The sequence below is a fragment of the Acomys minous genome, assembly GCF_964271855.1.
Source record: "Acomys minous genome assembly, chromosome: 4".
Taxonomy (NCBI): domain Eukaryota; kingdom Metazoa; phylum Chordata; class Mammalia; order Rodentia; family Muridae; genus Acomys; species Acomys minous.
In genome coordinates, this window is record NC_140486.1 from 89850881 (window position 1) to 89866263 (window position 15383).

A 15383-nucleotide genomic window follows, 5' to 3' on the forward strand; every position below is an offset into this window, starting at 1 on the left:
CCACACACACACACACACACACACACACACACACACACACACATTCTTCTATGAGGGTGGGTATTCGCAGTGAAACAAGGTGGCAATGATTTGTTTTAGGCTGAAGATGGTGTTTTTTCCAGGGTGCACCAAGGCAGTGGTCTCAATTAAGCCTCAGTGAGGTGGGGTGGGCAGGCATTCTCGGGAGGATGTTTGGGGAAGAGCTGAGGAGGGCTGTGAAGGGTCCTGCTTTCAGAAGCTGGCAGAGGAGACAAGGCGGGACAGTCCCCGGCTAGAGTCAGGGCACTTGAATTTCAAGGCTGGGAGCAGAAGGAGACATTGTCTCCCTAAGAAAGCAAATAAAGAACAAAGCAAAGAGGAGAGAAATTGGGATGCTCGCCTCGTCCAAGAACAGAGGAAAGGGCTTCCAGCCTGGAGCAAAGGTTATGTGTGTGCTTTTCAAGTGCAGCGGGTTTACATTCGCCCTCTGCAGACAGTCTGGCTGCTGGTGCTGCCGAAAGTTTTCACACAGGTTTCTAGTACCAAACACTCAGTGCCTTCTGTATGCGTTTAGTGCTCCCCCGCAGCATGGTCACGGACCCCCACCCGATGCTCAGCCTCCACACCATGTTTGGTGGCAGCCCTGTGAGGGTTGTTATGCCTCATGTGTGCTGCCGAGGCTTAACCCTCTGGGTGACAGTGTCTTAGAGAAAAGCTCCACCACTTTATAGCCCACGTCTCCTCTCTTTCTCTCATTCATCTGTCCAGCTCCTGACTAGAAAGAGATGAGTTCTTGGCTTGATACCTGGGCAGCTTCCCTGAATCCAAGTCACCTGGCCCGTTTTGCCATCCAACCCCCAGCTCTAAGACAGTCGCACAGTCCCCACAGGGGAAGTGGTAAAGCGGAGGACCAGTGTATGGTTTCTTTCCTAGCCCATCTCCCGTTTCCCCACCACATTTGAGAGTATTGTGTGTCCATGCACACATCTTGCTGCTCCCTGGGGATGTGGCTGCAAAGGCAAAGTACTACAAGGAAAGCTGAGGTCCAAGCTGAACAGCTTGCATTGCAGCTGGGGTCTATCCCTCAAAATACAGCATGATGTTTATGCTGGGGAAGAGAAACCTGCTCCTGCTACTCTGTGGCTTTTTGAGCCTCAAACCTCCCAGAAAGGCCAGTTCAAGGCTAGCCGGGGTAACTACTATAAAAACTGCGCAAGTACCGTGTCTGGTTGTGACTGACAAGTACGGTGGCTGAGGGTTACACTCCTCTAAGTGAATAAACAAACCAAGCACATGTGCTTTCCTTGAAGTCATGTGCAGCACGAGGCTACACACCCCAGGCCTGTTCGCCTGTAAAAATATATATAAATAAAGTCTCATCTGAGTGGCAAATGTGCACTTAGGCTAAATAAACACTGGGCTCGGTGGCTTGAAGGTAAGACTTCCAAGTATGTTCTTGATGCTTCGGGGCTGTGCAGACAGGGCTCAGGTTGCAAGTACTGACTCACAGATAGATGCTGAAGATGGCAAGGAGGCAGCCAAGTCTTAGGGGGGCAGAGGCTCTGCTCAGGAGCATAGAGTCAGGAGCAGAGTGGGACCTAGAAGGTTCAACCACACTGACAACATTCTGTGGTGCTCCTGGAAGCTATCCAGATGAACCTGGGATCAGGCGCGAGGACCTTCTCTCATGCCTCAATCTTTACTCAAACAAATGGTCTCCATTTGGGAGACAAGCCTTTTGTTCTCATCCAAGGCAGGACAGTAAGAGCCTCTTGCTCAAGCATAAAATCAGTATTTTTTCTCAAAACAGAAAGTCGGAGTAGAGTCAGATTTAGGCAGACAAGGTATGGAGAGCCGATGTGGGAGCACCGCGTACAGCTGCCATCTGCATTGCTTCTGTGCTTCTAGAATTAGGGTTGTTTTTCTGTTCCATTATAAACTAACCATGCAGAAGAAGTCCCACTCCTTAGGGGAGGTCGGTGTGTGTTTGGTGGATCTTTAGGGAAATGCAGAAATGGCCTTTGGGCTGCTCTGGTGGCTGCTCTTGATCTTTCTTAGTTTGAAGTGTCTTTCATTTTCTGCCCTTCACTGCTCTCTGGCCATGCACCTTGTGCCTTTTTATTCTAATTGCATTGTACTTTCTGCTTTGCTACACGAGTGCGTGTAGATTGTGCACCTGGATGTAAGTTAGCGTTGAAGTGAACCCGTGCAGAGAAGGAGGAAGCAGAGAGGGTGAAAATAGTGTCGTCAAGCTATTCTTCAGCTTTTTTTTTCCTTTTTTTTTTTTTTTTTTTTTTTTTTGTCATTGATATGAGTCATAGTTTAAACAATGTGATTTGGGCGTGCTTGCTCTCCCACTTGCTTTCATAAGCAGTGGCTTATAAACATGGTGTCGTCATGTATCTTCGTTCTTAAGGTTTGAGCTTTAACAAATGAAAAACTGTATATAAAGGGAAAGGGGCGGGGGAGAGACCAAAAAGTGGTGTAATTAAGGTGATGGATTGTTTCCTCTTACTCGATGCTTTTTTTTTTTCTGTCTCAGTAAAAGAAAAGGGAACAAGCAAGAAGACAGTAAAAATATATAATGCTCATAATCAGAGTCTTGTGGCTGCTGACCAGGTGGATATTTTTAGTAGCCTGTGGTAGAGATGAGAGTTGTTCCCGATCCCATAATGGGTTGTGTGTTTTGAATGCAACAGGAACAGACTACCTGCTAGAGGTCAGAGAGAGCCAGGTGGGGTTGCACTGTGAAGGTGGTCTTGGGGTACAGTACCCTGAAGCTCCTTCTTGCTAAGGGCCCCCAAAAGGAGCATATATGTGTGCTGATAGTCCCATGGTTGCGAATGTGTCCTCAACCATTTCTAAGGGTGGTGTACTCCCTTTGGGGGTTTCCACTGAATGCCTTCCTGCTGCCCCCTACAAGTTCCATCCAGGTACAACCAGGAGAAATGGGGCATCAAAGGCCATCCCGTGGGTAGGACCGGGGACCATCGTAAGGGAGGCCCACATAGGTGGAAGCCTCCGGTCAGGTTGACACCTGCCTCCATGCCTTAGGTTTGGGATTCGTTTATTTGGGTCTTACAGGCCAGTCTGCCTTTTTCTACCCACATCTCCTTTTCCATTTCCTCCCTCATTCCTCGCCCTCATGACCCGCCTCCCATCCAGAAGCTTTGCTTGCCAGTAGGACAACCCACCCCTGGGCACGGCACTGGGCTGCCCCATCAGAGTCCCTTTGACTCTACAGCGCTGTCTCCTCGGAGCTCTTCTGAGGAAGCAGAAAGGGTTAAAAAATAAAAATAAAAAAAAAAAAAGTTGCTTGCACATAAGCCTCAGATGAAGTCAGAGAACTGCACTGAAGCCTGCCAGGGCTGCAGAGAGGCAGCTGTGGTGTGAGAATCCTTCCCGTTGCCCCACCTCCATCTCCAGCTGCCAAGTCGGAGGCTTAGGTGTTGCCTAGCAGAGGACAGGGAGAGAAATGGGGAACAACCGTGTGCGGCTTGACTGCCACCTCTGCCCACCAAGCACACCAAGCACACCAAGGCACTGCTCGTGAAATTTGCTTTGCACACTCAGCCTCTTTGCATCACAGAAGCCTGGCCACCTCCCCCTCCCCCCACCCCCCACCCCCGCAAGTACATCTAAGCAGCTGCCAGGATGATTTGTCAAAGGGCAGCAGAAAGTATTTCTCCCCAACGTCTCTCTCCGACAACGCAGCAGAGTGGCAGACCTCAGTTTTAAAATGTAGCCTGAGTTCCAGAAGCAGAGGAGAAGGGCCCTGCTTCGGCCAGATAAGGGGCTGAATTTAGACGCATTTCAGATAGACATGGGGAAGGGGACAGGGTGGGGGGAGTCCCCACGGTTTCTGCTGGCTCACTGCAAACCTCTTATAAATCTACCTGGACCTCTATGTACTTGCTTGTTCCACAAACGGAAAGAGTTGTTCTCAGGCGTGCTTTGAACTTTAGCGTCCCCTTAAACAGCACAGGAAGCCTGGCCCCATTCTTCCACTAGCTTCCATAAACTTTGCTAGTGGATCCAAGCCTTTTCTTTTGTTTGCGTAATCCCACAGATGCAACAAATCCTTCGCCTGAACTATCTCAGCTGGCATAGAAAAGGCCCCACACGAGCAGCATAAAACAGCTTTTAGGTGCAAAGAGAGACCCACCCTCGGTGCCTTTCAGAACATGCTGGGGAGCTCCTCCAGGTCCCAGTGACATTTCATGAACGTTAGCTGTGATAGACACTGCTTTCTTCCTGGTGAGACTCCAGGCCATGCCAATTCTCTGACAGGTTCAGACAGAGTAGGAGGCAGAAAGGGAGAGAAGGCTGCTTCCTGTTCCTGCCTTATTTGGTTAGAGCAAAATCTGCAAAGTTGTGCTATGAAAGACCAGAGAATAAATATTCCAGGCTTTGGAGGACATACAGCCTTTCTGGCAAGCTCTCCGCCCCGCCACTGAAGCACAGAGGCCACCCCAAGTAGTACCTAAAGAAAATGAAGATGGCAGTGTTCAAATAAAACTTTATTTATAAAAATGGACAATGGGCTGCGTAAGCAGAGGATTCTGTATACCTGGTTTCCACCCTGACTCGGTCATTTAGCAGCAGTAAGAAATTCTTCAGAGAGCCGTCCCTTGGATTTCCATTTGTGTTGCATTGCCCTCTTCCTTAGTTTTCCAACTGCTCGTCTCCTTAGTCCTCACATTTCCCATTTAAGACACATGGAAAATGAGAACCATTCATATAAAGCCCGTGAGCCAAGGGTGACACACTGAAAATGCCTGCTGTTATTACTGGTCTTACAGCCACATTTCCTAATTATTCAGTAAGCCAGTGACACTATCTATAAACAGGAATGGAAAGCTCACTACGTAGCAGGTAATTTCTTTTCATTTTTCCCGTGTGTGACTTCTCAGCGTTTGTTTCTCAAAAATCCAAATTCTTAGCATTCACATGTCTCTTCTCCAGGGAGCTCAGAACTTTTGCAGATGGGAGCCTGCTCAACCTTGCAAATACACTGGAAGTTATTGACTATTTAAGTATCTGTTTCTCATTATCTCAAACAATGAGAAAACTTTGTGGAGAATTGGGGGTAGAAATTAGTTTTTTTTTTTAAATGGTTGAGGAATTGAAAACATTTTTTTTCCAATTGAAAAGAAAAAAAAAAAAAGATATGTGAGTGAGTGGTAAGAGAGCAGCCAAGGGGAAGTTAGGACAGACGTTGCCAGCTCTGGGCAAGGTTGATGTTTCGTCAACAAATTTTGCTCCCAGGTTGGCGTAGCTAGCCCAGGATTCTTTATTTGTGCAGCTATAGCCCAGCCATCCACCCCATAGGAAAAACAGGGTGGCTCCAGCTGAAATCCAGCTGCTTCTGTTCCCAGGCACCTTCTACCTTCCCACGGGGGCATTGTGAGTGGGAAAGCATTTCTAGAACCTTCTGAGATCTGTTCTGTGAAGTCTAGTGGGAAATCAGCATTTCCCAGGGAGTCTCAACATTGGTACAAAATGCATTCCTCTACCGCTCTACTTTCTGTCTGTCTGTCCGTCTGTCCATCTGTCCACTCACCCATCCATCCGATACTTATTGGGTTTCTGCTGTTGCTGGGAAGACATTCTGAGTACAGATTTAACGCTGGTTGGCTTATTACCTTCCTTTTCTGTAACTTGCGAGCCACAGCCTAGTGAGCACATAGTGGCATCCAGGCTGTGGCAGAGCCAGACTCCAAGCCAGCACAGTCCACTGCCTTTTGGGATCAAGTCTCTAGCTGTAGAATGTTCTGAGAAACTGTCGGTGCCCACAAGCTGCCCATTCCTGAGTCGCTCCTTGGGGCATGAGGAAGGTGTTGTTACTCATCAGAGTTCTTTTCCAACTCCTTTAACATTGAAAGCATAGGCTTGTGTAGTATGTTTCCTCATTTTTCCTAACACGTTACTTCTTGTCACCTCAGTTTATTACGCGTCCTCCATGCCGATGATTTCAGGCGAGAGGGCTTTGGTGGGAAAGGGGGAGACAGTCTTTAACATATGGTGCGGTCTGTCTTCCACAGGACAGGCTAGCTCTGAGGTGATAGGTGATGGCTCACGTATCTGATTCTGAACACGAATCCCCATGTCATGGTTTAACCTCTTATGGAAGGAAGGAAGATCTTCCCACTGGGCCCCAAGTTATTTCTACCATCAGATACACTTTCAGGGTAGCATTAATGCTTCCTTCCTCCCCAGCTCCAGCGCTTTGAGCAGCACACTTGTACTGGGGCCAGGTGCTGGCAGAGGGAGCAGGAGCCGCTGTAACTGTGCTTCTGTCTTTGTGGTCAGGCACTTCAGCAAAGGCTTAATTGCTGAATTCCCAACCTGCCTTTTCTCTGATGGGTGAGCTGCAATCTCATTAGATGTTGGTCCTTATAATGCAGCAAACCAGGATCAGAGGCACAGACAAAGAACACTGTACAGGGAAGGAACAACGGCTCTGATGAACTCGGGGTCCACCTGTACACTCAGTTGTTTGCCAGCATCTTCGTGAGCTCACGCAAACATCCAGGAGCAGGGTGGTTGCCAAGCAGCAGACATTCTTGTTGACCTGAATCATGAGTTGACATCAGCTGACTGTGACTTGCAAGCTGGCCACTTCAAGGAACCATTTTCTATACTTTGCTTTCTTTTTCTCTTGGTTCCTATGCGAAATTTCCATTTTTACTACCAATTTTAAAAAGGGAGAGAAATATTTTTAGAGACATAATAATGAAGAGATTAAAAGATGGAGATGATAATTGGGTGTGGTGCCTTATACCTGTAGTCCCACCACTTGGGATGCTGAAGCAAGGGAATTGTTTAAGGCTAGCCTAGGCTATACGTTGAATTATAGGTTAACCTCTGCTACAAAGTGAAAAGCCTGTCTCGGCATAACAAGTGGACAAAAGAAGATGAAAATAGTTTAGGGGAAAGAAAAAGAGTATGTAGTCAAGTGGCAAAGCAGGAGACAGCAGAAACAGGCCTTAGTGGTCCTAAGATAATGGGGTCTTTTTCACTCCAAAGGTATAAATGTGGTTATTAAATTGTGTGCTAAGCAACTCATCTTTGCCAGGGCCCTTCCAACATTGTGGGACTTCTGGTAGCCTACAAGGTACCAATGAAACTGCACCCTGATGGAAGGGAATCCCCAAACTGAAGGAAGCAGAAAAGCAGAACTAGCAAGGTGGGCGGGATTTATCAGATTTTCCCAAGAAAGATGCTCTCATTCTCCTCCTCACTTCTGAGGAGACCTGTGAAGGTCTGGCATGCCTCTCAGCTAGCCCCCAGGTGGAAGGAGGCTTTCTGGGGTTCAGGCTGTGGGAAGTGGAGAGCACCGAGCACTGGGAGTGTGGCTTTGTTTCAGCGGTTGCTTCCCAAGGCATTTACTGGGTACCTTCTCAGCACATACTCGTCGTTGGGGGTAGGGGGCTAAGATGAGTCTGGCTTCCTCTACTTCAGGAGGTGAGGAGAGGTGAGCCCACAGAACAGATGCAGTGGCTAGGCAGCATGGCTCTCCCCTAGCACACCCTATGAGTAAAGGAAGCATGTTTCGGTCACCAGCATGTGATGCAAGCAGCTCGGGATGCATTTCTCATAGGTTAAGCAGACATCATTTTTTTTTTTTCAGAAGGAAAGATCATGTCTGCCTTTGGCAAGCTCAAAAGCGCCTTAGTCCCTTTCTGGGCCAGATTCTCATCTGATGTAAATCTTTGGGAGAATCAAGTTGTAGCACTGTTTTGCACCGAATGGGAGTCAAGCCAGTCTTTCCCCCTGAGTTACCCTGAGCTTAACTCTACTACAGTGTCTCCATGGCAACCAGAGGCTGGCCAGTAAACTTGGTTGTCTTCTAAATCTCCCCACCCCCAGCTTCCCCTCCCTGCTCTCTTTTCCATGGTTAAGAACAAGCCTCTTTTCCTTTGCCCTCACTCACTCGGTGCCCCTCACGCTCACATTCCTTGACTGCTTTGTGCTCATAGTTTTTTCCTTGTAACTCCCCATCCAATCTGCTTTTTAAAATCCTCCATCCAATTAAAAAAAAAAATGAAGATGGGTTAGTCATTGCTTGACAGTAGTAATTGACCTGTTCAGACAAGTCCAAGCTGATTTCAATGGGCACAGAAGCCTTGGCAAACCAAAGTGGAATTTACCTTCAAGTCTAGCCAGCCTAATTAATACATTGTTTGAGGATTCTGGCCAGCCACACCAAATATGGCATTTCCACCCACTTGAAGAATTCACCTATCTGAATATCAGCCATTATTGCAGCATCATTTGTGTGTGTGTATGTGTGTGTATGAGAGAGAGAGAGAGAGAGAGAGAGAGAGAGAGAGAGAGACAGAGACAGAGACAGAGAGACAGAGAGAGAGAAGAGGAGAGACAGAGAGGAGAGAGAGACAGAGATGGAGAGGAGAAAGAGAATGAATTATAATATGTTTAAGTAATTCTGGTTAAATAGCAAAAATGCTTTGTGAGGGCAGGACTTGTTTGAAGGTTATTTACTACCAAGTAAATAGCAACTGTTGATTGAACCTCTCTGAGCCTGTTTCCTCATCTGTAGAATGAGGTGAAGGACCTGATGAATAAAGGGGCCAGTGGTGTGCAGCATTCTAAACTGCTAGTATTTATGAAGGCCAGGCACCACCTGAGTCCCTGGTCCCCCGCTGTGTGCCCCAAGCATGTGTGTGTGTTCCTCTCTCTCTCTCTCTCTCTCTCTCTCTCTCTCTCTCTCTCTCTCTCTCTCTCTCTCTCTCTCTCTCTCTCTCTCGTTTCTTTTCTTTCTTTATTTAATTAATTTTTTTATGAGTCTGCATGCTCTCAGCCTAGCAACACTCTCTGTGTCTCTCCCCCAGGGGGCACTCTCCCGCCAGGGACCGAGCCCACAGTGGACACGGTGCCCGTGCAGCCCATCCCAGCCTACTGGTATTACGTTATGGCGGCCGGGGGTGCAGTGCTGGTGCTGGTCTCCGTCGCGCTGGCCCTGGTGCTCCACTACCACCGCTTCCGCTATGCGGCCAAGAAGACAGACCACTCCATCACCTACAAAACCTCCCACTACACCAACGGGGCCCCTCTGGCGGTGGAGCCGACACTAACCATTAAACTAGAGCAAGAGCAGCAGCGGGGCTCGCACAGCTGAGGGCCGAAGCAGGAACAGCGCCCCCCCCCCCAAAAAAAAACAAGAAAGACTGAAAACACGTTGCCTCGATTTTGCACTTTTTTTCTCCTTGCCTAGTCTCTTCGTGAACCCTCAGACATCTCTCTCCAGGGTCTCCAACCCTGAGCGCTCTTATCTACCTGACCCATCCACCGTGGTCCTTGGTTCCTGTTTCTCTCTGCTCTGATATTGTTTCATCATCATTTTTTTTCCTTTTTATTTTTTTTCTTTCCTTTTAAATCTTGTATTACTTTTCTTCCTTCCTTCCTTTTTTTGTTTTTTTCTCTCCCCCCCCCCCCATGATTCTAAACCAACAAAACCCAACTCTAATGCTGCATCTGGAATCCCAGAAGAGACCCGACCTCCCCCAAGCATTTTACAACCCAAGACTCAGTTGGTTTCCTTTCAGAGACAGGCCCTCCTGGTTTCTCTCCCTGCCTTATCCCAAACCCTTCTCTCCTGGGCAGGCTGCCAGGTGTCTTGAGGGGAGCCTGGTTCTGTGTGTATGTACACAGTACACTCCCATGTGAAGAGGTGTGTGTGTGTGTGTGTGTGTGTGTGTGTGTGTGTGTGTGTGTTGGGTTTGTGAGGGAGAGACTGACTCACTGTGTGTTGGGGGGGGAGTGTGTGGGTCTGTGTAGAGAGGGGCCCCTTCACTCTTGTGTTACTTCTTCTGGGGCACATTTTTACAAGAAAATAATATACTGTACACCTTCTGTTTACTTGGAGAAGAGATCGGGGCTTTTTTTTTGTTGCCTTATCTAGCTCTGGCTGGGTTTCTGTTGGTTGTCATTGTCATCTCCAGGTACCTAGAGAAGTAGAGGCCACTTGGAATACAGTGTGGCTGCTCTCATCCTCGTCCCCAGCCCTAACCCACCTGACCCAAGATGATGGTTCCTCCACTGCACTCAGACATGGCCCCTTTTGTTAGGTCTCCCGGTGTCTTTGAAGTCACGAGATAACAGCCATTGGGTGCGTGGAGTCGTCTCTACTTCCAGCCCTGAAGCAAATGTGTTTCATGTTGCCTTATAAAAGAAAAAAAAAATGAAGAAGAAAAAGTTCATAATGAATGTTTAGCTCTGATGGTCCAGTTGTGGAATAAGTCATAAAGAATAACACACCTGGGATGATGTAACTACAGTGCTCCGTTTAAATTGAGAGCAGCAAGGGAGGATAGAAGGGAGGACATGGATAGACTCAAATGCTGTCTTTGCAAAGTCTCCTCACCCCTGGGCCTCGGTGCATCGAGCCCACCGTGGGATGGGCTTGAGGAAGAAGGTATTCTTTGGTATCCTTTTGGTCACTGTAATAGCGTTTGTAAGATATGAGGGAAAGGTGTTATTTGCTTTCCTTTCATGGTGTTTAAAGTGTGCCTGAACCTATAGCTACTGAAGTATGAGGCTGTCTGCCTGGCTTATTTAAATATTATGAGAAAATAGAAAAGAATCATGTGTTGAAATGAACCAGTGTGCTGCCCCTTAAAGCACTCATGGCATCTGATTAGCACGTGCCCCCCCCCCCCACCCATGGGCTGGCCTGACATCTGCAGATGCCGTAGCATGAGCAGAGAGAAGGAGCCATGGTAAGGGTACACCCGTTGCTGCCCAAACAATGGCTGGGAAAGGGTGGTAGTGAGAAGTTTCCCAATGAGACCGTGCAAAGGATGCGTTAAATAGCAGAGCCAGTTTCATTGCAAGAAAGTTTGTATTTGAAGATTTCAAGTATACTAGGGATCAGTCTTGGAGCCATTTGTTTTCTACTTTCTGGCTAAAAAGGCCTCTTGGGACGTGTACAATTCTCTCAAGATGGTTGCCTGGTCAGATGACACCTCCAGACACCTTCTAAGAACAAAATACTAATGATTCTTTTTTTTTAATTATTGCTTGAGCAAGAGGTGCTCAGCATTCTTTGGCAGCAGCCAGACTGGTCCCTCCAGCACACTCTCGGCTTTGGCATCTGGTTCCTTTCATCCTCCTGAAGGGACGGGGCTCTCCCACTCTCACTCCGTTTCAAAGGGCTACTCTCTTTCTCTCCGCTAGAGCAGCCCTGCCAAGAAGAGGAAAGATGAAAGGCTAGAGAGCGGCTGCCTTGAGCTGTCCTACCTCAGCTGAAGGTGGAGAAGGAAGTGGAGTAGAAGGGGGAAGTGGGCAGTAGCCCCGAGACCTGAGAGAACCATGCTAGCCACCAAGGGTTTGGTTTTTGTTTTTAATCAGGGTGATCCACCTCTAGTTGAGCATTTAGGGCCAATCTCGCAAATGACCGCCAATCCTACAGGTGCCCAGTGGAGCCATCAGAAAACAACAGCTAGAAAATCAATCTAGCATAGTAAAAGTGGGGAGCTGAAGCACCCTCCTCTTTAAAAGAAGATAGAAGCCGCTTTGAGAACTTGCACTATGCTCGTTAGATTCCCCCGCCACCCCACGCAGCACCATCTTGAATCCCATGATCCTGCGCGTGCAGCTAGGACTCCCTAAGCTAAACACTCTCTCTCTCTCTCCCTCCCTCCCTCTCTCTCTCTCTCTCTCTCTCTCTCTCTCTCTCTCTCCTGCTTCCCCAGCCCCAGCATCTTTCATAGTAGTATCTAAAAGGGCAGCTCATGTGTAAAATGCCATGCCTTGCGGCTTTAGAAAGCAAAATTCTGCATCCCGAAGCCTCGCTCCAGTCTAAGGAAACTGGACTGGACAGATGAATATGTGCATGCGCCACTGTAGCGTTGCTTCTCAGAAGACAAAAGTGTTGGTACCAACTGTTAAAATGTGGAAGAGTGCATGAATGAGGCGAGGGCCAGCTGGGGCTGGGGAGCTTTCGCCTTACTTAGAGGTCTCACAAGAACCCTTCTTTGAGAGCATGCTAGCAGCTGCTTATCTCCTGTTGCCGGCAAAAGCAGCAAAAGAAACAAAACGAAATAAATGTAGCATTGCCGTTGACAAAACAGGATGCCGAAAATAAAGTCACTCTTTCCTTTCGCCAGCTCTTTTTGAAGAAAGCCAGCATAGGAGATCCAGTAATATTTTTGAGGTTGAAAGCCCACCTTTTAAAAAAGATCCCCATCTTTAAAATAAATACTAGCAGGCAAGCAAACACCTAAAAGGTCAAAAATTACCAAAGAACAACAAAACAAGAAAACTTAAAGGTTTTTACTTCCTGTTCTTATTCCCTCTCCCTATAACTGTGACACCCCTTGCATTGCTCAGTTGCCTGTGTGTCAAAGTAACTTGTGGATGTTGGAAACTATTTCAAAATGTATTGTGTGGAATGTAATAAAAGGATGATATTTTTATATAAACATCTGGGTTTTTTTCCCCTTGCCCCTTGCCTGTGAGAACAAAGTTGACATGTAAGCTTCGAAAAACAAAACAGAACTTGATGTCTCCAAAGTTTACACATTGCCTTCTGAACTGTGGGGCATTTTGTGTGGGAGGGAGGGGTGTGAGGCGGCGCTCTCTCCTTGAGGCTGAACTCCAGCGTTCCTCTCTTTTTATTTTCATCACGGCCTGTTAGGAGTTTTAGCCAATTTGTGCAGCTGAGCCAACTTTTATGATTGGGGTGGGATTTTGGTGAAAGTTGCTAAGAGCTAAATTGCTCAATGTGATTCCACAAAATTTCTCTTGATGGCAAGTCCCTGGAGACTGGAATCTTCTTTCAAATTGCCCCCAGGGGGAGTGGGTGCAGCTCTCAAGTGTGTACTCAGCTCCCAGAGACAGAGCCCTTCCTCTGGAAAAAGATGACGACCTCTTGTCCCCATACCTACCAAATCATTACTTTCTGAGGGATATTGATCTCCAACTTATGAATGATTTCCCTGGAGCAAAGGGAACAGGAACTTACAGCACATTGAGGGCTCAGAGTTGGTTGGGATTTCAGTTTTGGACAGCTAATGAAGATAAACGGATGGATGTTGTAAACCCAGGGCTGTTAGGGTAGACTTCCGTAAAAGGGACAGTCTGTAAAAGCTTTGAGCAGGAGGAGACTTACTCAAAGGTCTGGTCCCATTCAACAAGCTTTTTGTTCGGTCTGGTTTGGTTTGGTCCACCTCTGTGAGTAGTTAGTGATGTAGTTGTGGTAAATATCTGAATCTGAAGGAGATTCTGGGAGATAGATGATGATAGATAGATAGATAGATAGATAGATAGATAGATAGATAGATAGATATGAATGAATGAAAGGTAACTTCCTAGTGGCTTTGAATTTTTCAACAGGAAGCAAGAATTTTCCCTCTTTGTCACAGAGGATTTATGCTGTCACCCCAGAGATCTTTCTAGGAGTTTCGATGATCCTAGAGATCCTAGAGACCTGTCCAGAGGACCCTCCTTCTGTCAGGTTCCTTACTTTTCCTAGGTGCTATCACAGCCTAGACTCAGGAGCCAGCACTTTTCAGATATAAAACCTGTCCTAACATTGTAGAGGGGAGCCTGGCTTCTCAGATCTCACAGGAGGCTGTTAGTACAGATGGCCCGGGGTAGATGTCATTATCTGCCCTCTGCGGGAGCACGGAGTTGAATGCCCATGATTAGAGCATTGTCTGGTTCTCCTGTGCCAAGCACAATTACCCATTTTGTCTAAGTAACATTTGGCTGGCCTAAAACTGTTTGTTCCCGTTAGGAAGGCAAAATGGAAGCGTCTCAAAGTGTTTATTTCAAGCAAAGACCCAGACTCAGTCCACATTTGCCTGCGATGACCTAGGAGGAGCACATGTGCCAGGCTGAATTCAAATTAGTCAGAGCCTATGCTTTGTCGGCATTACTGAACAGTTTTGGAGTCACTTTTGGGGAGTATTCCACCTTGATTTCCGGTGCCAAGACTTCTTTTAGGGGTACTCTTTCTCCCAGAGAGGATGGCGACCGTCAGGCAGGAGTCAATTTCACATGTTGCTCACAGCACTTAAACCAGTAAACATTCCTGCAGGCATTTCAGACTTAGCCCAGTTGTAAATACTACAGAATTATGTTTCCACGCATCATAGATAGCAGATGTCAAGGCCCAGAGCACCCCGTGATTGCCCCTACCTGAGCCCTCGCTATGACTTAAACGTGTGTTCTTGCTCCAACACTGCCCTCCTAACCCAGACCACCAAAGCTCAGCCAAGCCAGTGTGGCATGGAGTTTGTGGTCCTCTTCACGGGCTGTGTGTGGTTGTTTTGCACGAACATTGTGGCCTTTTGTAAACTGTGATGAAAAGAGGTTCATTTTGAAGTTTTGATTTGTCTGCATGGTGGCCACACATCTGAAGCGAAACGCAGATCGGTAGGTGTGGGCTTGGCTTTTTGTTGTTGTTTTTCCTCTCTTTAATTGTGCAGAGCACTGGGGCTCTCGCAGCTGTAATTTGCCTTTCATCCACTTCAATGATGGCCCAACAAAAACACAAAACAAATCCAGCCAGAGGGAAAAAAAAAAAAGAGGGGAGACGGGAACACCAGCTAATTATCTTAGAATTGGAGGGGGCTGGGGGGAGGTGCGGGGGGGGGGCGGAGATTGCCCTATATAAAGACGTTAGAAACTAGAAGTGGGTTTAATTAAGCTTCACCTTGGTTAGGTGTGTGGGAGTTTGTGCTGAGGTCAACCGCAGCCAGAAATCTACTCCCTTAAGAGTCATCAGAGCATAAGCCGCAGCCCGAGGATGTTTGCGCTGATCCCCTGGAGCCATTCTATATGGCAGCAATCCTAACTGGGATGATACAGGACTTAGAAACAGCCCACAGAGCAGAATCTTAGCAAGATGTGGGGGAGATAAGCAATGGGGGAGCTTCAGGGGACCAGCAGAAGCCATTTCTACCCCAAATCCTAAGGACGGGAGACCCACAAACACCTCTCTTCTGGGTAACGTCATTGCTCTGGGGTTGTCCGTCTTGACCTTAAAGAGCCACAAGATGTAATTCTAAATAGTTAATGATAATCTAATGTAAATCCTCATGGGCATCGAACCGAGAAAATGGGAAGTGTCCTCAGGCTGGGAACAGAAAGCCTGGGGGCAGACCTGGGTGCTGGACACCAAACAAGGTTTTGGGGCATGGGAAGACTTCTCAGATGTTAGCTGGAAAGCTCTGCTCCTCTCTCTCTCTCTCTCTCTCTCTCTCTCTCTCCCCCTCTCTCCCCCCCCCCCCCCCCGTGTCTTTCTCTCTGTCTCTTAGTTCACATGTATGGCTACCTTTCAAAAAGAACAATAATACAGAAAAGGTAATGATTCTTTTTACTGTTGACCAACCCTAGTCTCCTCCCCAAAAGTGACTACAAAGATGATTTGAAGC

The 15383-nt window shown here is 47.4% G+C and overlaps 1 protein-coding gene across 6 annotated transcripts in view; it reads left to right on the top strand.

The window, feature by feature from the left end:
• NRP2 (neuropilin 2) overlaps nt 1-15383 on the top strand; it is a 118303-nt gene that overhangs the window by 86520 nt on the left and 16400 nt on the right. For 2 of the 6 annotated variants that reach the window (XM_084778924.1, XM_084778925.1), the window contains exon 16: nt 8835-12425. The exons of the other annotated variants lie outside the window; for them this stretch is intronic. In XM_084778924.1, the coding sequence (XP_084635050.1) occupies nt 8835-9121 (287 nt within the window). In that variant the 3' untranslated portion in view covers nt 9122-12425. Of the gene's footprint in view, nt 1-8834; nt 12426-15383 lie in introns of those variants that run through there. 6 annotated transcript variants of the gene reach the window in all.